Raw genomic sequence first — 24,847 nt, forward strand, 5'->3', positions numbered from 1 at the left:
TCTGGAATGCTCCTTTTCTCTCCGCTTTGTATATATAATGACATAGTCTCCCAAGCACTCTTCCATAATGCATACAAAATCAAATTTGCTATTGATGGCATATTTTACCAGTTCAGTCGTTTTGCCCCATGTGATCTTTCAACTGCTAACATTGTGTAACTCTAGAAGAAGCAGATACAAAACACAATTCATCAGTATTATTGGCTTAAATCCTTGAGTGCCACGGAGCAATCAAGGGAGTATTGTTTTTTTATTAAGAGTTCAGCTCTCCAAATAATTGACTGATTCAAAGATGAACGGTCGATTTAGAAAAAAAAAAGAGTATCCTGATGCAGGAACATAAAGAGATACTGACTGAATAATGTCATTATACAGGCAACCACAATCGTAGTCTCATACAGTTCCTGTAAGCATCATCAAGGCCCATTATCCCCTGCTGCCCCAGAGGTCAGAGAAGACTTACTGGCCAACAGCACCAGCATCTGGTTCTGGGCTCTGTACAACTGTCTGTGCAGGGTTCGTAAGTCCAGCTTTGTTTTGGTCTTCTGCAGGTGGTGGCGGTGGGTTCGATTTGCTGGGCTGTTCTTTCTCCAAACCCACCAGCCTGCTGCTGACCTCCCACAGCCTGCAAGCCGTCTCATCATCTAGGGCCTGGGGAGCTGGTTCCTTTTCAGTCATAACATCATAGTACTGCCCCGTCACTCCCTCCATCTCCTCGGACACAGCCAGATAGACGCTGGGCTGGGCTCCCAGCGCTGGGCTCTTCACCAGCAGGGAGAAAAAGGGACCTGTGGAAAGAGTGAGTGGTTTAAACTCGACACCAAACGGTTTTCTCTCTACAGGGGAAGATTTTCATCATCCCAGAGTGCATTTTCTTCAATGTGCTGCAGAGCAAAATAATTACAAAAAAATAACTGCAACAAAAAGCAATTTGTCTCCTCAGCTCTCAAATGATTACTTTTTCTGTTTTACTATTATAGTTTTGTCTTTGATTATAGAAATGTTTTTTGCTCATGATGCTCTCTTATAAGACATTCGCAAATCTTAATAAACAAATTGCAGTCTACAAAGCCTGGTCTGACTGTTGCATGTGCATTAGGTAAGTATTTATTGATTTCTCTAAAGTCATTGTCCAAGAATGAAGGAGAGATACTCACTGAGCACAGAGCTTGAAAACTGTGATTGGTGCAGACCGGTGTGCCTACCGAGATCCGTGGCAACAACTCCTGGGTGTACAGCATTCACTGTGACTCCTGTGCCTGTTTCATGCATATATCAAACATTGTTTAAAAATATGCATCCAACGGCCAGTTATAAACAAGAACATCGGCCGCACTTGCTCCCACACATGCCCACTAATGCAGCAGCCAGTAGACTTGCCTTGTAATCGCTTGGCAAGTTCCCTGGTGAACAGAACATTGGCAAGCTTGCTCTGACAGTACGCCTGCTTGGTATCAAACTTCTTCTTCTCCCAGTTCAAGTCCTCAAAGTCAATCTTTCCAATAATGTGGGCGAGTGAGGCCAGGTTGATCACTCTGCTGGGGGCGGACTCTTTCAGCTTCTCCAGCAGAAGATTTGTCAGCAAGAAGTGGCCTGGAGGAAGTCAGAAACTTGGAATTAGAGTACAGAAAACTTCACTGGAATCTGAGGACATTCTGGATTCTTATAGAGTTTAGAGAATCAGACACTTGCTTCCTTTCAGCGCATGAAGTCGGTCACTGCAACCAAATATTGCTTTGCTTATTTGCCCGTTTCATCGGTCAGCAGATGTACCTAAGTGATTAACTCCAAATTGTATATCGAAGCCATCCTCCGTCTTCCACGCTGGACATCTCATGACCCCTGCGTTGTTTATCAGTACATCCACACGCTTCTCTTCTATGGTAACAACAAAAGTTGAAACACTTTTTACAATTAATCAATCAAACAAAACACAAAAAGAACAGTTGTTTGCATCAGCCACCTTGATTGATTCTCTCTGCAAATTCCCGTATAGACTTCATGGAAGCCAGATCGAGGTGACAAGCATAAACATGAGGATTCAGGGTGTTTCCTCTTATTTCCTTTGCTGCTGCCTCGCACTGCTCCATGTCACGGCATCCCATGATAATCCGGCCCCCTGAGGATGTAATATTGGGAAAAGAAGTGGGTCAGTGATAATAAGTGTACAGTATTGTGCCTTTTTGCACCAAATCAGAGGGAAATAGTTTCTGCACACCTCTCTTCGCCAGTTCTTGAGCCGTCTCTTTTCCAATCCCTCTGTTGGCACCTGTTATCACTACAGTCTTGCCTTGAATGGTAGCCTTACTGGGACACTGGCCTCCAGTCACATAGTTTCTTTGAGAAAAATTGAAACATTGTTTTAGTGCAATCTTTTTCAGGCATGAGGCTGAAGCACATATTTATTACTGTAAATCAACTGTTCAGGATTTTTCTCAATCCGGTGCGATACACAATAGATCTCTTGCTCTTACTTCTCTTTTCCTAAATTGTCTAGTTGCAAACCAGCTGAAGTTTTTAAGCACCTGAGTATTCTACACAGCCACAACATTAAAATCATTGACATGGGTAGGGGAGGTTTTCCTTATAAGAGCACGTTTTAAAAAGGCGGAATGTACTATAATAAACAGGAAGTGAAAAGTCTTATCCATTTAAATCTTTTTTCCTTTTATAAGCAGCAAAAAATAAATGCATAAATGCAACAATAATGAGCTGAATGATGAACTATACTCTATGTAACTGGGTAGGAACTTGTGGGCCACCCCAGTATGTGGCGCGTACCATCCAAAGGGGGACAGCTTATGGAAACAGTTTTAAAGCAAAGCCAGAATTGAGACACAGCTTAACGCTAGCTACGACAGAAAAGTGTCACGGCACACACTGCATCACAGCTGGTGATGAGGCAGTTTGAAGTAGGACTTCCCACAGCTCAAACTGTAAGCAGACTGGCACGGTTAGTCAGGAAGTTGTCAGCTGTTACAGAGATCATTCTATTACAAACATTACTGTGATCCATGTCAAAGAAATCCATTAGCATTTTAAGCAATACTCCAGTAAGAGAAGAGTACAATCACAACAGGGTCCAGTCCTGTAGGAGCTGCTGTGTGAAGACGTCTTTTTGCTCATTTATCTAAAAATGTGTTCGGGGCAATGTGAAGCTCTTAAGCAGAAAATCAACTTAAATGATTGAGCCTGAACAGGTGTTTTCAACAGCCTTGACTGGACGTTGTCACATATTGGTGTACCGTCCCACACAGTCTTGAGGAGAGGCCCAATCAGAAACATCAGTGACAGCACCTAGTGATGGGCTATGGATGTGTGCAAGCTTTAAATGGGAGGTATTATTTATCAGTTTTGAGCAGGTTCACCAGTATCTAACCTAAACCCAATCAAAGAGCCCGTATAATTCGTTTGGAAGTGTGGTACTGAACAAAGAGGTGCACCGTGTTGCTTTGGTGAACTGGACTGAAAGGAATTGTTTCAGTAAACGAGGGAAGATTATTACTTCTTAAGGGTGCCATTACTAGGCTAGCTGTCCCAACAACATAACAACCCCCCCCCCCCCCTGTCGCGCAGACAAGTCAATTGGATAAATATAAATGCATGTACTGTAAATTCAGCGATAACAGGGACACATACGGTGTATAATTGCCTACTCTCGAAAGTTACATCACAGTGGCAAGTAAGCTGTGTTACTCACTTCAGTAAAACAGCGCTTCCTGCTACTGTTCCGAAGACGGACACTGGTAAAATATATTTGCTCATCACTCCAGAACAATGCCGACAACGAGACACAACATAAAAAGGTCTTATTACTGCATCCACATCTGTTCCAACAACACTTCTGTGCAGCAGCACAAGGTTACAAGCGCACAGTTTTAGCGTCATCAACTCGTCCTGACCAACCGTGGGCCAAACAGTTGCGTCATGGGAAATGTAGTCTTTTTTTCTTTTCTATTTTTCCTACAGACGCTTTGAATTTTTTTTCTAACTTAAGTCATTGCATCACCTTGACTTAATTTATGTGAAAAAAGTAGAGTTTGTAATAAAATATTGAATCAAATTGGATTGAATGTTTTCACTTTTGGAATTCCTATTTTCGGAGAAAGATGTACGGTATAGTATTAACTGTTTTATTATTAACAGCAAAGAGCTAAGCATGGAATGTGTGAGAGGGAAAGGATAGTTTGACTGGCACTTTCTTTTTCTTTTTTTAATGAAAACTACAAGAAATACAACACTGAGTAATAAATACAGCTTGGACACAAGACTTTGGGGGGATTTGGGAACTGAAGAGACTATTTGCCGTAGTTTTGAAAGTTTTTGCCATTAGTTTTAAAATGTTCTGTCATTATTGCTTAGAATGTCAGCTGCTCAAAAGTTTGGGGTCTCTTTATTTTTCTTTACCATAGAACAATGTCTTTAATGACTGTCGGATCTGGACTGTCGCCCAGCCAGTTTGGCACCCAGATTATTTTGCTGCAGAGTCGTGCTGTTGTGATTTGTACAGTTTGTGATTTGGAATTGTCTTGTTGGAATAAGCTTGGACTAGGAAAGCTAGGAAAATGTCCTCATATGTTGCTCCAAACCATGTAAACATCGTTCAAGAATAATAGTGCTGAATGCCCTCAAGCCACCCATACTGTTTATTCCCATAACATGTGTTTGCTTTAGAACAAGCTGGATGATATGTCTCCTCTTTAGCTGCATCCATGATTTAGAAAAAGAAAATTCGATTTTGATTCATCGGATTACAAAACAGTTTTCCAGTTTGCCTCAGTCCGTCTTAACTGAACTCAGGCTTAGAGAAGACCGTAGAGTTTTAAGATGTTTTACTCACATTTGTGGATGCAATGATGAAATATATTCAATCACAATGATTTCTAAAAGTCTTTCTAATCCCATGCAATGATTCCCTCTGCTGAGTCATGTCTGTTTTAAAATGCAGGGCTATCTGAAACGCCCAAGATCAAGCTCATACAAAGTTTTTCTCAGCTTTGTCCTGTGTGTTTTTCAGATTTTCTGAATCTTTTGATGACATCATGTACTGATGAGATCTGACAGGGAGAAACATTCTTCTGAAACTGTTGAACTATTTGCCCACAGTCATTCACATAGTGGCAAACCCCTCCATTCTTACTTCTGATAGACTCAGAGATGTTGGTCATGACCCTGTTCTTAAAACAAAGCAGGATGAAATGGAGGAGAATGATATTCTCCAGGCTCCAGTATGATAGTGAAGGCTGCAGAGCATGCAGGGCAAAAATTAAAACAGAGCACGAGGATAAATTTGAGAATGCAGCAGAAACAAGGCCATCACTTTGTAACAAGAGGTGGAAAAGTTTAGGTGACACAAAAAGTTAAATCTAGGACAAGAATCGTGTGGCTGATAAAGGAGTGAGGAGAGAGTTGGAGGATCAGAGTAGCAGCTCTGTTCCATTTTATTGCAGCTCAGAGGAGTGTGTGTTACTGTGAGACTGTCCCGTTCCCACTTGTTTGACCCTTCGTGCCATTTACTGTGACACCACAGCGCTTTACTTTCACCAAGATTAATGACACATCTGTTCCAACGATAACCTTGAGGAAACTCTCTCATATTGTTGCATGTGGGTCTGCAGTGTGGGAAACCTGGAAGCAGTGATTCGGGATCCCCCCCACAAAGATAACACCCTAGGTCAAATAATTTAGTTTCAGGAAGCCAAGAGATCATATTCCCCTGTAAAAACTCTTTATCTGGGCCTCATTTTGCCTCCCTTCCTTACCTTGGATCGATCCTCCAGCCTATAGGTAGGAGGATATTTTTTTTTGTTGTTGTTATTTTATTTCTTGAAGGGTCGGGGAGAAAAGAGAGGAAAGAAAAAGAAAACAAAATGAGTGCTCGCTTTATACTTCTTTGACATGCAGGGTCTGTGGTAAGAAAAGTATGGAGAAGAGTGCATCAGAACCGGATCAGTAAAATCTGCCTTTTTTATTTCTGAGAACAAATTTTCACCACCCCGAAATACATCCACCAACCCTTCTGAGGTCTTTTACTGACAAAGTCATCCCTGTTATTTCAAGGCTGTTTACTCTTTCCAATCTGTCCTGGATACCAAACATGTCTGGCGGGAGGCCTGTTGTACAACATGTACAGTAAAGGGAGACTGCCAGGGCAGTGAATTAACTGAAAGTCTTGTCTTGCTGTTACCTAATAAGGGCAGTTGGCAAAGTCATTTGTGAGTCTTATAAAGTGGACGCACTTAAGGTCGTAAGCGTTTGAATTATGCAAGAGTGGAGCAGCTTGCTCCTTCAGAGCATGAATCAAAAGTAAAAGCTGGTGGACGTGTTTAGGTTGGATGCTGTAGCCCGGCACTAGGACCCAGGACACGTGAGTGTATTTAGTTTGCCAGAGGGAGGAGACGGTGAACAATGAAGGAGCAGACTGGTAGGACCAGCAGAGGTGCAACATCTGAAACATCCTTCCCCAAGTCAGTAGAATCACTCTGGACAGACGGACTGAACAGACCGACGGTGACAGCTGAGCTGAGTTAAGACGGAGTGGGAGCGTGAAGATTTGTTTATGCATGCTGCAGAGATCAGAGCCACCCGCTGAGCGTGGATGTGAATGAATGGGCGTCTGAATGTGTGTTTGTGCTGTTGAAGTGGGTCATGCGGACCACTGGAGGAGCAAAAGATAAACTCGCAGCCTCCTGCCGCCGCTTGGCAGGTTGAGACGGTGGACGCTCAGAGGAGGGTGTCCTCATCTTAACATCAAGCTCCACATGTGGCTTTGATTTCATCCGCCTTCACAGAAAGTCTCAAACTGGAGAGCGTCTCCAGAAACAGGGCAAGCATCACCTTGGGCGATCAGCGGGCAGATCACAAAGACGAATTCAGATAATTCAAGCGCGAACCCGCAATGATGGTTTTTATTTTTTATTTCATCTCAAAAGAGAACTGTTCGGTTTTCTCAAAGCCAACAACTGACTGATATCAGCGATAAGATCCGACGATCAGATTCCCCCAGAAGCAGAAGGATCAGCGCTGAGCAGAGCTGCTGCGCTCTGCTCACCGAGCGGATGCAGGACCATGGAGGAGAGAGACAGGTCGCCAGCAGGTGAGTGAGTAACACCTTGATGCACCCTGAGGTGCCTGAAACTGGGTCAGTGCGCATGATACTAAACCCTGGAAAGAAAGGAAGAAAGAGAAATATGTCTTTTTTTTGTAGACTCAATTTCTTATTGAATATTCTTAGAATGAATTCTGATGCCCTGATCATAAGGAGCTCGGTGTGCTCGGAACCTACTTACGACGGTTTCCACATCGAAATTCACATTTGCTTTGCAAAATCTACATTTTGCTTATTTTGACAGTAAAACATTCTCAGTATCAGCAGCTATTATGCAGCACCATAGTTGTGTTATTCAGGAATCAATTCCAACTATTGTTATTGGTTCCTTTGAGACACTGCTCGTCTGTTCTGAACCCAGCACTTCTATTTACCGACTCCACTTTTGTTATCCTGTCTGCGCTTGATGGATGCGCGGATATTAGGGGTAGTTCACTTTTTAATACCTCTGTAATACTTTGTCCAGGGCAGACAGGTGATATCTCATCCTTTATGCCGCCTAATGCATTTAAAGGAACAGCTGACTTGCAAATCCTGTAAGAGCAAACTCGAGAGCCTGGTAATGGACTGCAAACAAAAAGAGAGAAAATATCTAAAACAGCAGCCAGCATGCACGGATTTGCATTTGTTATAAGCTTTGTGGTGGAGCAGCAGTATTGGCTGAGATTTTGGCTGTGACAGATTTGTTTATGTAAAGGAGTAAACTAAATACAATTCAGAGACAAATTTGCTCTGTCTGGAAGGATGCATATAAGCAATAAAGATTCTAGTATGCGTTTATTTATAGGGACATAAGGACGAATCGATATGCTCGCAGTGGGAATCAATATTCAGCCAATAATCACCTCAGTAAATAAACTCATCTATAGAGAGGACTTTATCTTGGCCTTAATGTAACAGAAACATTGTTTGAGTGAACATAAATTTCCCAGTAAAACTCTGTGCAACTACTCCAGCTGCACATAGATAAGATAGCTGCAGAAATGTGTCTTTTTTTTTAAATCAAACAATAGAAAGAGAAAATGACCCACTCCAGCTGGCGTGAACTAACTTTCATCTCTGCTGCTCAAATATAAGCCACAGAATCCAAAAGAAACGGACACGTTAATACACAGGTGTGTTATGATTACTGGGAAACTGAAATTGTCATTTGGGTCTCTTTAAAGAAGACATTTTGCAGGCGCAGTCTGGCTGGATGTTGGCTTTCACTGGAGAACCTGGCACATAGCTGCATAGCTTGCTTTGAGTTTAAGTGAGAGGGATAGATACGATTGGCAGATGCAGCCTCATTAACATTATTCACTTTATGGTTAGAGAGTATTGTATATGAGCAGCATAACTAATCACCATATACTGCTGTTACATCATTTAGCTATACCCTTGAGTGACTGGGCTCATATTAGAGTCAGAATTCCCAATGTATTTGAAATCAAAGGGGCAAAGTCTGTGCGATTTAAAAAAAAAAAAAGGAAATACCTCATTTTCTGTCTCACTGGATTTCCCCAGTCCTTCTTTTTGCCTCTCATCTTCATCACACGAAGCCTCCCTATTATATCTGGAGGTTACTGGGTTGTGACGTGGTAACGGAGTGGGGGAGAGGTACAGTATGTTCCACTGGGTAGCTTTTTGCAGTGCAGCACAACACAGTGAGGGTTATGGCGACACTGATTATGATTGGCATTCATAATCGGATGCCAAGGGAGGTGTTTACCCCAAAAGTCTTTAATCCAAAACAGCAATGATGATGGAATCTACCAGAGTATGTACAGTGGCATGCAAATGATTCGACACCCCAGTGATATTTTCTTGTTCTCTGAATAGCAAAGCAAGTGAAATATGACCTACTTTCAAAAATACGTTGTTTCCATTTTTTAATGCTTCAAAATCATTTGAAAGAAAGAGTGAAAGCCAAATGTTCGGGCATCATGCATGGCCATCTTTGGCAGGTATCACAGCTTGGTCATTTTTTTTTGTAGCAGTTAAAAGTCTTTTGGTTCCTCTTTGGGATATTTCTTCCCATTCCTTCAGCAATAGCCTTCCAGTTCTGTGAGATCCTTTGGCCATCTTTCATGCTCTCCTCTGCTGAGGTCACTTTCCAGCTGCACCTTTTGAGTTTTTCCATTGTTTATTTGTGTTTAGGGTTACATTAATTATCCTGTTGTAGAGGCCATCCGTCTGCTTTTCATCAGCAGCTTTCTTTCCTCTGCAGATTGTGTGGTGTTCATGAATTTGCCCGCATTATGTACATTTATAAGTAAATCCAGTCTTCCCACTCTCACTGAAATGTTTTTTTTTTTCTGTTACTGTCAGCAACAGAAACCCAAAGCCTGGTTGATTCCTCTCTGTGTTTAAAAGTTAGAGAGGTGTTAATTTGATGAGAAAATACCAAAAATGCCATTGCTTATTGCTGCCAGAATGTATTATGATTTAATCTGTTGACAGGTCTTGTATCCAAGATGCATGGGGATTGTTTAGATGTTGAGTCTTCTCCGAGGGGTTTTCCAATAAAGCGTACATTTGTGCAGCTGTTACTGCACAGTAGAAACAGTCTTTTTTGGCAGAAAGCAAAACAAGACATAGAAACAAACTCACAATACTTGCTCAGAAATGTTCCAAAGAAGCATCATTCACTGTAGCCCTTTTTGCCTCCAATTCATGCTGTATTCATTTAACTAGTCACAGTAACAGATCTTTTTTCTTTTTAGTCATCGTGCTGATAGTCCTTTGTTGTCAACATTGAGCCAGGTGTCCTTGGTGTGTCACTGCACATGGCTAATCTCCACTCCCAGTCAAAGTATGAAAGCATTCCACCTTGTATTGTCCCTCACTGGGTTGTAGGTCATCCCAGCAGGAGGCAGCTGGCTGCCAACATTTCTGTTGAGGTCTCTCAGTAGTAAGGCTGAGGTTGCTCCATTAGGTTTGTGACATACAGTACAGGCAGAGGGCTGATGAGAAGGAGAGTAGAGGTGAAGCGAGTCAGGAGCCCGTTACACAACACTGGATCCCAGCAGGGATCCATGTGGGAGGCTCGGCAGAGCTGCGAAAAGGGGTTTTGTCAAAGTGAGTGTATGTGGCCTGGGCTTGTTGTTCACCTATCACAGCACAGCAGGAGGTTTCTTCATCCATGTGTTGAGGGAGATACAAAGACCACCATCTCATGAGTCTGATGTCCACTTTCTAAGCCCGAGAACTGCAACAGAATGTCACGAGGAAGCCTAATCAGTTTTTATTGGATGATATGTGTTTTCATTGCACCTGTCTATGCCAAAACAACAAAGGATCAAATACAGGCAGACATAAATAGATACTGTCTATTTGTTTTTCACTGAATGCAGTTATTCAGTCACACTGCATTTTGTTCAGTGGTTATACTGCGACCTGGAGGCCAGGCATTTTTGGGCATTTTGACAGTAAATTGGACACAAGAGATCAGTCCTCATCCATAATGACTCTTTTGCCGAGAGCAACGCAACTATTCCATTAGTATAGAAAGCGGTAAGGATGTGGGGCAGGCTCTGCAGTCTATTTATTTCTTTCATTAGTCCCTTGTTAACATTTGTAGGAAGAGACAGAAAAGAAAATGGAAGAGGAGGAATGGGTGAGTGACCCTAAACAGATACACAGTGTGTGTGTAAAGCTGCTGATTCAAATGCCTCTAAGGAATATTTGCTTTATGTACATTAACGTGCATTTTCTGAACACTCCAGTAGTCAGATTTTCATCTTTATTAAACGCATGTGAATTTCCTGGTACTCCTACTGTACATGCTTAAATAGAAAGTAACTGGAGTTTTGGGTGCTTGAAAACATTTCACCTCTCATCCAGCATTTTGCACCTGTTTTTTTCTAATAAAAATGGTCATTCCTTATGTGACAGGACTGTCTGAGAAATTTAGGATTCGACACAGTAGCCCACCTACATCTGAAAGATGATGGAGACTCTTTTGAGAACAACAATGTTCACATTCTGGACTAGGAAGGCAGTTTGAGAGAGGAATTGAAAAAGCGATCTGTTTTAAATTGGAAAAATCCATTCTAAACAGAAGAAGTGGCCTCAGACATCATCTAACACTTAAAATGCAGCCCTGAATCTCTTCCCCAGGCGGTTTCACAACCATTCGCAGTTTCAATTGTGTGGCCATAACATCTCACTTTTTTGGCCAGTTAGATAAAACAACTCACAGGTGACAATGAACCAAAACACCCACAGTCTTGGCAAGAGTCCCTCATATAACAAGTGTGAATGTCTGAACCACAGGCTATAAGCCCTGAAACTGTCCACCATACATTTAGAACTGAAGAGCAATTTTGGCAAAGAGCTGAGACGTCCTCAAGAACCAAGAATCAAAGTCAAGCTGCTTTCTATTTAAACATTTAGGATTTCAGAGATGTGAATCTGTTTGAATTTTCCAATTGTATGTCGGACACACTTAATTTCAACAGTATCATTTACTCACTCACCTTCTCCACCAACATGGAACATGTTGCAGAAAATGTTCAGCCGTTATGGAGCAAAAAGACAAAATGGGCCCAAAAAAAGAAAAAAAAAAGAAATGACTTCAAATTAAAAAAAAGTTGGTTTTCAGCTGTTAGCAAAAAATATGTGTCACTTCTGTGAACCTTGAAAACATAAGTCTGGATGTCATAGTTTACAGTTTGGGAAAACAGGATGGATCTACTTTGTTGATGAGCATTGATTAAAATTGTTCCACTTCAAATTGATGGGAAGTGCAGGAAGGTTCACTGGATAGTTCCATCAATGCTGAACAGCATTATTTGGTGGAAAAGAGTTCATTGCTTTAAAAAAAAAAAAAGAGAACCAATAGCTCACAGTTCAAAAGCATAGCCCCTGACGAACCTTGTTGGTACAATTGCAAAGATAAAGAGTTCACTGTGCCACAGTTAGTTTTCTGAGTTTCCTGCCATACTGTCATCTCTTTGAGGCAATACAGTGATGCTTTGAATCAAATCCTATGGACACAATAACAAGGCGTCTTGCAGTCTGCAGAGAAAAACTGCTCCATCTTGAAATTTTTCACCTTACGATGGCACTCTTTGGAAGGCGTAGGTTCCCAGCAAACCAGGGATTTTACCTTTTTGTGGAAACAGATTTTTTTAGTTTGTAATGTTATAGATGGGTAATACTGACAATGCGCTCCTCTCTGAATAATTGCTAAATGGAGTGAGATTGTCAATCTGTATTTGTGTGCAATTTAGTGTCGGGCTGTTGCTTCAGAGTGAAAACCTTTTATCTCGCCTTCTTAGAAATTAGGAAAACAGGCCTGTTTTGACTCTATGAAATGTAACAGCTATTTCTTGAAAAATGAGAGAAAGAAAAAAAGAGAAGAAAATGCGGTTGTTGAAGTTATTTGCTCACCCCAAACAATAAATAACATAATGCTGGAGTACGCTGCCAGCCGGAGTCTGCTTTTAAAAGGCTTGCAGAAAATTGCTACTAAGTGAGAATGGATGTGTCTCCAGCCGGATCCTCATCTGTATGTAGGGCATGGATGTTACCTTGTCTTTTTCTGCCTGAGAGGACAGAAGAGGAGCTGAGGGGAGCGCGGCAGATCAGTGGGCATGAGGCAGTGTGGTTGAGTGCAATCGCTGTAGTTGTGCTGAAGCTCACAGCTGCTCCCTCTCAGAGGTAGGAGCACAAAAATCCTTTGATAGAGTGTCCGTGTGCCACGGATACTCCAGACCACCACTGCACCCCCTCCCAAACACTAACACTGAAACAATAGCGCGCAACCATCTTCCAGATACCACACAAGTGCATCGACACATCTCCCAGACAATACGCTGCTCTTTCTGGTTCACACTGCAGCCACTCAGAGGCCAATTGCTCATCATTTTTTAGGATTCTTAATCCAGTTCTGCAAAGGAAATGTCTATGTAGGGGCTGAGTAATGTGATTAGGATCCGTACTGGAGTGCTCTACATTCTGCTCATGGAGCTGGCTGGAAGAGTGCCTGCCAGTAAACAAAAGCTATCTCCGCTCTGCTCTGTTCTCACTGATCGAGGCTAAGGGGCCACACAGGGTGGGCGGTCAGAGGAAATGTTCAACCAGTCTGTCTGTCTGTCCTGTTTAAATGTTTAATCACCAAACTTGGACCACTGGCTGTTCTGGACCATGATCAAGTTTTTGTGTTGACTTGCTGAAGGCTAAATACAGTGAGCACACTCAGCATGAGTTGGCTACAGTATTCATGGTGTCTTATATAATTCTCTCTACGGTCATGATAAAATCAAGAAGAAGGTGTTATCTGCTAAGAACATACGGTGAACAGGGCATTCTTTCTATTTTTGGACTTGGATTTGTTTTTTCTAATACCGTGTGTTGAACCTTGACCTCAAGGCTGCAAAGGGCTGCATCTTGGTTTAGTTGTCGCTATCTTATAGCAGTATTTATCCCACTGTTTCCAGATCAGCCTCCTCCACTCGTTCTCATAAAAGTTCTTAATCCATGTCTTTGCCATGTACATTTAGTTCTGTGATGCATTGCTAATTCACCTTTTTTTTTGTCTAAAAATGTATCCAATAGACGATAGACGGATTTATATAGGTGCTTTGAGGAGTTTAAAGCAGTGGTGCGATGAAATTGGCTGCTGGGAAAGGAGTATAACAAAGACCACAGAATTTGGCTTTGAGTGATGGATGAAAAAGGCCATCAGCAAAATGGTTTGTGCTGATTTGATGCCTATTAGTATTGTGTGTGTGCATGCTGTACATGATTGGGTGATTACATTTTATTGTAGGGAGGGAGAGTTTAAGAGGAAAAAAAGACAATGGGTAAGATTATCCGAGTGATCTGTGTCATTCATCAAAGGCTCTATTTTCTGCATTTTTTTCAGCAGTTTTAGTTTTCAGCAGTTTCTGTCAATTTCACATTGATTCAAACACTAACAAAGACATGCACAGGCAAACAACTCTGACTCCAGGTGTGCCTACAATTTGAAAGCTATATTTTTACCCTCATAGAATAAGTTAGACCTATTTCAAACTTTCAGCAATAACCTCTCTGTTGCAGTACTTCAGCAAACTGATCAAAATGAACACTCCTACCAACCAGAAGGTAAATCAGATGTACTTTTAAGGCAACATGAAGCAACCCGTTTTAAATAGCTTCACCATTTCTACTCTGTGGAAATACATGCATGTAGCATGTCTTGGCGGCATGTGTAATCCTCAGAGCGCTCTGCTCTCACAATTTGTTGCCATTTGTTGGTCCCTCTATTGATTTTCCCATAGCCGTCTGCCGGTAAGTGCTGTCTGAGATCTGCCATATCTGAAAGCTGTTCGTAGTAATGTAGAGGCAGCAGGAAGTCCAATACATTTACTGAAAGTCCTCCCCTACTGTTAATGCCTTCCCAGAATTGATTGCATGGAAATGAGGGTCTGTTAAAGTATTCCTGTTTTTACCATCCCTTTGAGTCAAAGTATACAGACAAAACATATTGCTTGAATGTGAATTAAAATAAATGTTGTCATGACCACAACATTATTTCTCCTTTCTCATCAGTCTGCCACACAGCGTCAAGGCGAGCCTGTCTCTTTCTCCATCTGGGCCAGGACGTGTAGGTAGCGGTGGGGGCTCCCCCACATCCAAAATGGACTGCTGTGGAGGTGTCCCAGTGGAGGACATGCAGGCACTGGCCATCACCTCTCTATCTACAGCAGATGTAGCCAAACAGTACGAGCACATTCGCGAGCTGGGGAAGGGCACATATGGCAAGGTGGACCTGGTGGCACACAGGACACAGGGTGAGTTGGTTAATAAACTTTTGTCTCGACTGTAAACTGTCCAACAAAACCACTAGAATAAAACCAAAGCTGGTAGATTGTTGTGATCTCAACATCCACACCAGGAAAAGCTTAGCGTAATGTATTCCTTCTGCATGTTAATATGGGATTTCTGTAGGCACCAAAATGGCCCTGAAGTTTGTTACCAAGAACAAGACGAAGCTCAAAAGTTTCCTGCGGGAATACAGTCTAACAGGCTCACTTAGCTGCAGCCCATTCATCATCAAAGTCCTGGACGTGCTTTTTGAGACGGAGGACAGCTATGTGTTCGGGCAAGAATATGCTCCCGCCGGGGACCTTTTCGATATCATACCACCACAGGTAACGTCATCATCCTTCCCTCCACTAAAAAACATCCTCACCCAACTTGATCTGCTCCAATCAGTCAAAAATGTTTAGACACAGCCTTTTTAACAAGCTCTCCAGGGGTTGGAGTCTTGACTTTGTCCCGGTTTTCTTTTTCCACAAAGCCTTCACTTTGCTTTAGTGCTATTCCAGTTAATGCGTTGTGAGTGCTTGACTTCAAGGGTGTTGTAAAGACTCATTAAAAGAGATTGCAGAAGAATTTATAGCTCAGGCTGTTGTTTCAGTTTTCCTTTTTGGAGCACATCACTTTTCCGCCTGTACTTTCAAACCCCCCCTCATTGTCACTTCACTTGCTCTGATGATAGTGGAACCTACTCACTGTGTCTGTGTCACCTCTCTAAACAGTGAAATGTGTCTAATAGAGTGTATAAATGCTCATACTCTCTTTGTCTCTTTTCTTAGGTGGGTCTGCCAGAAGAAATGGTCAAACGCTGCATGCAACAACTAGGTTTGGCCCTGGACTTCATGCACAGTAAGAACCTGGTTCATCGGGATGTCAAGCCAGAGAATGTGCTTTTGTTTGACCGGGAGTGCCGCCGCATTAAGCTTGCTGACTTTGGCATGACCCGACGCGTGGGCTGCCGTGTTAAACGGGTGAGTGGCACCATCCCCTACACAGCACCAGAGGTATGCCGCGCCAACCGTGCAGAAGGTTTTCTTGTGACCACCAGTCTGGATGTGTGGGCGTTTGGCGTGCTGGTCTTCTGTATGCTAACAGGCAATTTCCCCTGGGAGGCAGCATTGCCGGCCGATGCCTTCTATGAGGAGTTTCGGCGCTGGCAGAAAGCAGGGTGCCCAGTGGGAACTTACCCATCTCAGTGGCGCCGCTTCACTGATGATGCTTTGCGCATGTTCCAGAGGCTGCTCGCTGCTGAGCCAGAAAAACGCTGCGGGGTTAAGGACGTGTTCTGCTTCATCAAGTACGAGCTGGTCAGCGAGCTCAGGCGCAGAGCATCATACCGGGCAAAAAGAGGCGAGAGGTCAAGCTCGGGACTGTGCACCGGCAGTTGCACTTCCTCCTCTTCATCCACGTCTTCACGTTCCTCCCACAGACACCCTGAGCCCTCCACCCCTCCTGGAACATCCTGCCTGCGACCAGCGCCACTCAAACGCAGTGTCCTCTCTGATCCGCTGTCTCCCAGAGAGGAGTCTGGACAGCACCAGTCTCCAGGCCGAGACAAGAACAAAAGCCAGATGGTGATGGCAACTGCCATAGAAATCTGTGTGTGATCACACCAAAGTCAGCGCTGAAAACTAGATGGCTTTCCACAGTAAATAACAAGCTGTGAAGAGGTGTTAACGACTACCACTGAGAACCCTGGGGAATAGGAGTGGTACTTAAACCATGAAAGAGAAGCTCAGGATCCCATCCCAAGCTGTGGAAATGGACATCATCAATCAGTGGTACACACTTGGACAGCCTGTTACTGATATTCAATGCCATTTGGTTTTGATTAGCAACCAAAGACTGCTTCCAGTGCGGAGAAGCCATCCAGGCAGAGTTTAAGATTCAGCTGATGCTCCTTTAAGCTGCTCCTTCTGCCGACCTTACATTTGTGTTTTCCGCCCATACACTGTGGTGGTGCTAATGATTCTATAATTAGATTCACTCCAAGTCCCTATACTTCAGTGATTATTTATGACACAGTTTCAGTTCCAGTAAAGCCAAATTTTAACCTGAGCAGGTGAGGTTGGCTTGAAATTATATTCAGCTGTCATTTCTCAGAATTTCTGCCAACTTACAATGCATAAAGTAAATCATAGACTTATCAGAGATAAAGTATTACAAATGGAGAAAGAGAAATGAAAACATTAATGTAGCAGTTTGTATGAAACATCTTATCATTTAGGTGTCTAGACCGAGAGACAGATTCTCAGTGATAGTCATCAACTCAGGACACTTCAGTGGAACTTTTCCCGCTTAAATATTAATGGAAATCCATGTAGTGGCTGGAAGGCACATCTGCCTCTTCTGAGGGACTCTTTGCGAGATTCATTTCCAGTGAGACACAACAGACTACAAGGGTTGTGCATTTTCTAACTGAAAAAGGTTGAACAAAGAAAAAGTGAAGAAATGTTCTTTTTGCTTTTTTTTTTTTTTTTTTTTTCTACCTGGCATTTGTGTGTCTGTTTCAAATGCTAAAGCACAAGATTTTTGTAATGGAAGACAACACTTAGAGATAATTATGACTCCATATTGTACTTAACTTGATATTTCTTGAAGTGTACCACAGTACCAGGTAGATCAACTATGTAGCTGTACTGATTCTCTACAACAGGGTAAAGCGTTTTAGAGTTTTACTGTTACAGGTGATGTATTGCACTGTATGTAGCAATGAAATATGACAGAATGTACAGTTTATCACAACAAATATAACGTATAGATGTGCAATCTAGAGCCAGTTACAATGTATGACTTTGTAGCAGTTGCTATTTGTTTTTTACATTTATTTTTTTTCTTATCTGAACTGGATCTAGTGTTTTTACTTCACCATGAAATACAAATAAGTGCGTTGGTTCCTGCAATGACCTATGACCCTCACCTTATCAAAAGCAACATTCATTTGCAGTGTAAAATCAACACACCCATTGCTTTTCAGTTAGTAGAATTTCTTTCACTCAGTTAGAGGGCTTCTTGGTAGGTTAACAACTTGCAATCACAACTCCTCAGAATATGTTACCGCAGTCCCTCTACTCACTTTAAGTCAATCCTACTTCCTCTCTCCAAATATATTACATGGATAGCAGAGACCAGGTGCTTATGACCGCTGTGTCATCTGCTTAAATCCTGATCATGCCTGGGGCTTCAGCTTTCATCAAGATGCTGCTAATTATGACAGGGTCTTAAAAGCACCAAATGTTCGGTGCAATGATCCACCGTGTGCTCGTTACCGTTATTTTCCTCTTTTGAATTAGTCTCACGTCATTCAGGTGTGTGTGTGTGTGTGTCTGAGTCAGTGTTTCTTGTTTCTACTTTCCTCCCATGACAGCTCATCACCTTTGTCGCTATAGTGACAGTACTAGGCGCCCCTCAGGTTCAGTTTCTTTTCTCCTCTTGAGCATCAAGTCTAATTGAGACTATTGAGACAACTGGTCCCCCCCACCCCCCCAGTCATCCACAGCTCCTCATGACAGTTGCTTAGCTTGTTATACTGGATGACGCATTTCTGCAGAGACGAAATTTCCTGCACTTTATGAGCAACTTTAAAGTCCTTATGCAGTCTCACCAGATATAATCAAAGCTGATGATGGTCCCCGTCATTTCCCTTGTCCCTTTTCATTCTTACTGATTGAAGATGGAAGTTTATGTCATGGAAATGTATTATATGATGAGAGTCTAGCTGCTTTCCGAGTAATTGTCAAAAGGAAATCCCTCAGTAAAAGAACAAGTAAATTGAATGAATTCTGCTCTACAAGTCACTATTCTGTTGATATGACGATGTAGGAAACACATTCAAAAGAACAGGGATTATTTGGACTTCATAGGGTGGGCACAGGGTGACGCAATGCAAAATAGCTCAAATGCGTTTAAGGTGTGACACAGCAGGTAAAGAGGATAAATGAAAGAAAAACGTTTGAATTATTATAATGAGGCTCAACAAGTTGCTTACATTTTATTGCCAAACACTCGGCACATTAGATACATTTCCTTTACAGAAATCTAAAAACTGGATAAAGTTTTAGAAAAAAAAGGTCTATAAAACCAAAGCTCTTTGTAAAAAACTTAATATGATAGCTAAGAATGAAAGTGGAAGGTTTGCTGCATGTAACGTTTTTATTGGAAACTACTTTGTAGCGTTTAACTGATACAGTAGACACCACCAATAAACTTCCAGAGTTGATTATTCACATGAAAACAGTTACTTACAATGTTAACATATGAGAAGTAGACAACATCTAAGAAAATGTGTCCTGATTTTAAACATGTTCAGTAGTTTTTGGTGGTTCAAAAGATGAGATAGAATAGAAAATAAAGAATCCAATATCTCAAATATTGAAAAAGAAATCAGAGTGTCTCCTCTTAATGAGTTGTAATATCAGTAACTCAATGCCACATGAATTAAATTGTATTCCAAAATATTGCAAAGTAAAAAATGTACTCAACATCATGTGATGCAGAATAAGTTTTGTACACAGAAGGTGTTGTTTTGATTTGAGCAGCTGTTGCTTTGTTCTGCATCAGAGCCATGTGTGTCATTTGTCTGTTTTTAATTGAAACATGAACTGTTGTTTCTCATGGTCTGTTATGACAGGAATGGCATAGATTAGGTGTCAAACTGTACCAAGTTTTATTTAATGTCTATAGAGCTTAGCCTTCCTCTTACACACTTCATCCTGGTCCAGTGATGAACAGTTTCTCTGCCAGTGAAACTCGTTTTTAGGCTCTAATTGTAAATATCCTATGTATTGTCTTTAACAAGATGAATAAACAAAATGTTAATATATGTTGAAATAAATTTATGCACCACATCCTATGGCTCAGGGGTGTTTCTTAGGCATGTTTGAAAGCAGTGTGTCATTTATTTTTTTTTTTATTTTTTTCTGCAGAGCTTGTTCAGCCCAGCTTTGTGCGGTCCCCAGACCATTAGATGAAGGTCAGCTTGAATCACATCTGATTTCCCAAGGCTTTGGCTTTCGTCTGGCTCCGTCTGAAAAGCCCAATTAACACATCTGCAGATAGGAGTTATCAGCTTTCCTCAAATAGCACAGGAGTTCAGGGATGTTAGAATATGGCGCTGAAGATGAGAACAGTTATCATCCCACTAACCGTTTATGAGGCATCTCAGCCGATTTATCAGAGAGGAGGAGTGAGCGCAAGTTGATATCAGTTTAAACAGTTTAAACCGCAGCAAGCGCTGGTATATCTGCCACAGTGAAAAACTAATAAGGTCAGACAGTGCAAAGAGAAAGGAAAGGTCAACCATGACACACCCTGTTTGTGTAGAGCATGGAAGATGTCCTTTGGGATAGGCTGTTATCTGCCCTTAAAGTGCTACAGCAGCCTGGTGGCAGAGCACTGAAAGTGCCGTGCTTGTGCTGGCTGCAGCCGTCAGGGCATGTCAAAAACAATAAAGCAGGTTTCACAACATGAGACATTCTACTCAAAAGCAAATGATCCAGACATAGAATTGTTCACTATTTCAACAAATTTATTCGAAGCCATACCAGTAGGTTACAGTTGGAAAATGCAACAATTTTCTGACGAGGCCAAACTGACCCTGTGAACATTCTGCTGCTGCTGGATTATTCGTCAGCTTTTAAAAGACTGAACACTAAACTAAATTGTTTCCCAGCACTGGAGAAATCAGGGTGTTAAGCTCACAGTTGGTGGTCCATAGTGCAGAACAAGGATAGCGATCTCCCTAAATGCAGCTGTCTCATGAGATCAAGTGTATAATCCTCTTTGGTTACACTGATGTTGGTAACAGGAAGTGACAAATGGGGAGACTATTCACCAGCATATTTAAACTGCTACAAAAAACAAAAACACACTTTTCTTTCTGATTTCATCCTATTTTCTGTTATGACATCAAAGTTTTGGCCGCCAAATCCTTTCTTCATTGCCAAGGCTTTCGCATGAAGTAGAGCTAAATGGTTTGACAGCAATAAAAACAGTAAATACCTAAACTAATCCTAAGTGTAGCTTGAAAAAAGTTCTCAGCTCACACTTGCTGCTGTACAGATGCTTGACCACATCATCCAAATTCAGTCCAGTAAGAAGTCACAAGTTAATGCATCTTTATATAAGCCACCTTCAATGGCTTGGGGCAAATTTGGTCTAAAATTTCTGTACCCATGAATGGCTAAGCATTTTTCTACAATAGCAGTGACACAAAAAAAAAAAATATTTAATTTCCCACCCTCCCCAAACCACTTCAAAACCAAGCAAAGAAAAAACATATTCTTTTAAATAATGAAGAAAGCCAAATCCCGCTGATGCTGTTTTAGCAAGTCTTTCAGATTTGTTTCAAGGACATGTGCTCATTCTTCAGGCATAATTCCTCTAGTTATGTGAGATGCAAGCACAGGTTTTTATTAATATGTAGGTTGGAGGGACTGTGTGGGCCATTACTAAACCTTTAGCTTTGTCCTCTTGAGGTAGTGCATTGTGGATTTTGAGGTGTGTTCAGGATCACAATGTGTTTTAGAAACCTTTTTTTCAGTCTTGTTCACACATGCTTTGAGTTTTGCTTGCTGAATATGCTGATATTTAATTATTTAATCCATCTTCACCTCTATTGGTGCAACATTGCCCAAAAGATAGATATTTTCTCACTTTTCACCAGCTCACAGGATTTGAAAAAATATGTGTGTAGAAATTCCTAGAACTCCTCTGTGACCACGAGCCCAAACTTTTGCACACCGCTGTATCATTTCTACTCATTTTAACACCACAGGAAGCATACTGTCTAATATCAAAATTCTTCTGTGCGTCACCTCAGCTCCCTGCCTCTGCACCTACAGATGAATCACTCCAAGAATGTTGGCTGCAGCATGAACTGTTCTTTTGTCCCTGATACTTGTACAAAACAGCCACAGGGTTTCTGCTGGAAAAGCAGTTGACGATTTCTGTGTTGGAAAAGTCGGTCAGCGAGGGTTGAACAGGGAGGAATGTTCTCTGCACCCTCAGATGTGGAAGACAAAAGAAAGGAGAGGAAAAAGACTGTCAGAGCAGAGAGGAGACAGGGTAGTAGAGGCAGGCGGAGGTGTGTCTAGTGGGACAAATGTGCTTGTGTATGCTCAAGAGAGTCAGGCAAGGACAGTGTGCACCCGGTTATTTACAAAATAACATGGTTTTGGTTATCCTACATCGGTTAGGATATTTTGAGATTGCTGCAGACTTCAGACCTATCTTTGCAGAATTGCATGAGGTGTGTTAAATTTTGTTGATGTGAGACATAAGCATAAAAGAGTGTGGTCGTCTGCCAGCATTGCTATAGCAACTGAGATGTTCCCAAATTAGAAGAACTGTGAAATTTTCTTCTTGTTTTAGAAACCCCCCCCCCCACACACATACACACACACAGACACACATTGCCTGCTGTGGAGGTAGGTATGAGCACTCACTGTGTGTTTCATTATGTATGTACTTTTGTTTCAGTTTATAGCACAAAAACATTTTGTTCTTCATTTTAGAGTGGGTGTATTGTCTCTGGCTTGGATGGCAGGAAGGTGTGTGCTTTTGCTGCATATGCACAACTGGCCTCCTCTCCTCGAGCACCAAGCACAGTCTCTGTGCAACACAAGAACATTCAAAGTACTGAGAAAGTTGCAGCATTAACATTTACTCTGAACCTTGGTGTTTGATAAATAATGAATCTGATAACCCACTGGCAATAACCTGCACCACACCGGCAGCCAAATATTGAACAAGTTTAAGCTCCTGGCCAAAAGAAAATGTTCAATTTAATTAGAGGATCAATTGCAATAAAAGTTTTGATTAAATTTTATCCAAAGCTGAAAATATCACACCTTTCATCACCATCTACCATATAAATGTTTGTCCCATGCCACCCTCAGGCCTTAACATACAAGTAAAAATAATCTATCACAATCTAAAAGTCCAACGGCAAATTGTCTGTGTTTAATAGTGCTCCAGATTAATTTTAGATAAACCACGGAAGCCTGCTGCAATGCAATTAATTGAATCCTGAAATAAACACTGCTCAAAATCAAAGCACAAACAGCTGGTGTTCATCGGAGCAAAACAAGAGAGACAAAACAAGGTAAGATGTAAACATAACACTAAGAGGCTGGTCTTTTAATCAAATCATCATGGGAGATTCTCAAATTAGGACTCATATTGTCACAAATTATGTCTGTATCCTGTTTCCCTGCATGATTTTAATTTTTGCCTGTCATGAAGAATCCATTTGTTCATGCTGTAGAGCTTTGTTGATGTCCCACATAAGCCTCCCCTCCCACACCCTTTTCATTCACATCCAAACGATTATCGCTCTAACGGAAATTCTTCCAACATTTTGAACCCTGATTGTGCTCCATCATGAGACCTGCATGCACCATCCACCAACTCCTGTATTCTGACGCCTCAAATCTTCCCTGATACTTTCCCGCATTTTCCTAACTTAATATAATGTATGGAACTTTGAATATCAAATGGAAAAAAAAAACTAAAAAAGAGAGAAATCAATAGATAAAGCTTTGCACCCTATCAGTACAGTACTTTTCAACATGCCTCCAATAACCACTCAACATTACATAATGAAAATAGTTTGATACAATTTAAGAATGATGTTATTCAGTGTGAATCACAAAGAATTTGTGGAATCATTAATCTACGGAACTAATATCATTAAAAGGTTTAGAGAATCCAGTGAGAATTAAGGCAAAAGGCTGAAAGCCATTAGTGAACGGTCATGATGTTCAGGCAAAGAAGCACTGCATTAACAGCTGACCTGATATTGAAGTGGAAATCATCGCATGAGCGCAGAAATGTCAACTGGATTTTGCACTGTTTGTATTGTACAATGTTTCTATATCATGGATATATATTGAATTGTATTGTACTGTGCACCATCAACATTGTCAATACTGTTTAGATATCAAGAGAAACACCATCAAGAGCAGGAACCAAATTCCTTGTGTGTCAAAATACTAACAAGAGCTGATGGTGACTGACATACATAACATGGCAACCTTGTATATCAGTTTAACACTGAATGACATATCCAGGTTTTGAAGCTGCCAATCAGATGATATATTGAAATTCTTTGTTGAGCAAAAATGGGAAATCATGCCTCTAAAGCTGTAATGAAAAAGAAGAAGAGATGATGCAACAGAGGTAAATGTGACTCTGGCTTCAATTTTTTCCATCACGACGCTGGCATCAAATTCAAAAGTAGCATACAGATAAAAGAAAAGACACAGTTTAAAGCTTGCAATTATTTACAATATATTGTTTTCTGCTTTAATTCTCAGTTTTCACAGTGGCATCTTTTTTTTGATAATTTGGTTGTGAGAATTCAGTTTACTTAAAGAAAAACGTGCAATTATCAATTGTGCCATCCATCTAATGACATTTGAATAGCTTTTTGGAATAGAATAGTGTGGGTTCCAGGCAAAATAGGAAGACTATCTGCTTGATTACATTAAGTGTTACTTTAGGTGTCAGATTATTTTTCTGAAAAAGGAAGGTTTGAGCAAGAGAAACAAAGAAAGAATCAATATGACTGAGGACGCAAAGAAACAAGAAGAAGACAGAACTAACTCCATAGGGTGTCCTTGGCTCATGTGACAGAGTAGTTGCTTCACAGTTGGAAGATTGGTGGTGCAATCCCTTGGCCTCTCCAAGTGTTGAAGTGTCCTTTAGTCAGCATACAAGCATGAGGTGAGCTGATTCGTTGACCAAAGTGTCTCTGACTCCATTACAAAGGGTGGCAATGTGCCTCTCAGTATTCGTTTTTTTCCAACCGAAACCAACCAAACAATTAAGCTGCCAACAAATTGTTACCATCTCGACTGATGAATTGGATATTCTTGTAACTCTGTACAATTGTGGGCTACAGATCCATGCTTTCCCTTGTGGTTATTCTGTTGCTACCAGCTTCTT

At 41.4% G+C, this 24,847-nt stretch overlaps 2 protein-coding genes across 2 annotated transcripts; one reads left to right on the forward strand and one right to left on the reverse strand.

Annotated features, from left to right (window-relative positions):
* Positions 1–3,866, reverse strand: LOC140278682 (retinol dehydrogenase 13-like). The gene is made up of 7 exons (XM_072373752.1): positions 3,701–3,866; positions 2,219–2,337; positions 1,964–2,119; positions 1,774–1,878; positions 1,381–1,593; positions 1,158–1,259; positions 1–788 (listed from the first exon to the last, which is right to left on the reverse strand). The coding sequence occupies exons 1-7, from the start codon at positions 3,763–3,765 to the stop codon at positions 460–462; spliced, it is 1,089 nt and encodes a 362-aa protein (XP_072229853.1). The 5' UTR covers positions 3,766–3,866; the 3' UTR covers positions 1–459.
* Positions 3,867–6,405: 2,539 nt separating this feature from the next.
* Positions 6,406–19,746, forward strand: sbk1 (SH3 domain binding kinase 1). The gene is made up of 4 exons (XM_072373901.1): positions 6,406–7,096; positions 14,630–14,871; positions 15,029–15,231; positions 15,679–19,746. Exons 1-4 carry the CDS (start codon positions 7,059–7,061, stop codon positions 16,504–16,506), a joined length of 1,311 nt encoding a protein of 436 aa, XP_072230002.1. The 5' UTR covers positions 6,406–7,058; the 3' UTR covers positions 16,507–19,746.
* Positions 19,747–24,847: the final 5,101 nt, after the last annotated feature.

Source organism: Leuresthes tenuis, unplaced genomic scaffold (genome assembly GCF_036924035.1).
Source record: "Leuresthes tenuis unplaced genomic scaffold, fLeuTen1.0.hap1 SCAF_20, whole genome shotgun sequence".
Taxonomy (NCBI): domain Eukaryota; kingdom Metazoa; phylum Chordata; class Actinopteri; order Atheriniformes; family Atherinopsidae; genus Leuresthes; species Leuresthes tenuis.

What these genes read in the sequence shown, in the direction of transcription:
- LOC140278682 (XM_072373752.1), bottom strand. Translation starts at nt 3,765, where the DNA reads ATGAGCAAATATATTTTACCAGTGTCCGTCTTCGGAACAGTAGCAGGA. An exon ending in ACTTGCCAAGCGATTACAAG is followed by an intron (nt 1,260 to 1,380) that starts GCAAGTCTACTG and finishes TGCATGAAACAG; the next exon opens with GCACAGGAGTCACAGTGAAT. An exon ending in GTTTTCAAGCTCTGTGCTCA is followed by an intron (nt 789 to 1,157) that starts GTGAGTATCTCT and finishes CTCTTTCCACAG; the next exon opens with GTCCCTTTTTCTCCCTGCTG.
- sbk1 (XM_072373901.1), top strand. Translation starts at nt 7,059, where the DNA reads ATGCAGGACCATGGAGGAGAGAGACAGGTCGCCAGCAG. An exon ending in GAGAGACAGGTCGCCAGCAG is followed by an intron (nt 7,097 to 14,629) that starts GTGAGTGAGTAA and finishes CTTTCTCATCAG; the next exon opens with TCTGCCACACAGCGTCAAGG. An exon ending in GGTGGCACACAGGACACAGG is followed by an intron (nt 14,872 to 15,028) that starts GTGAGTTGGTTA and finishes GGATTTCTGTAG; the next exon opens with GCACCAAAATGGCCCTGAAG.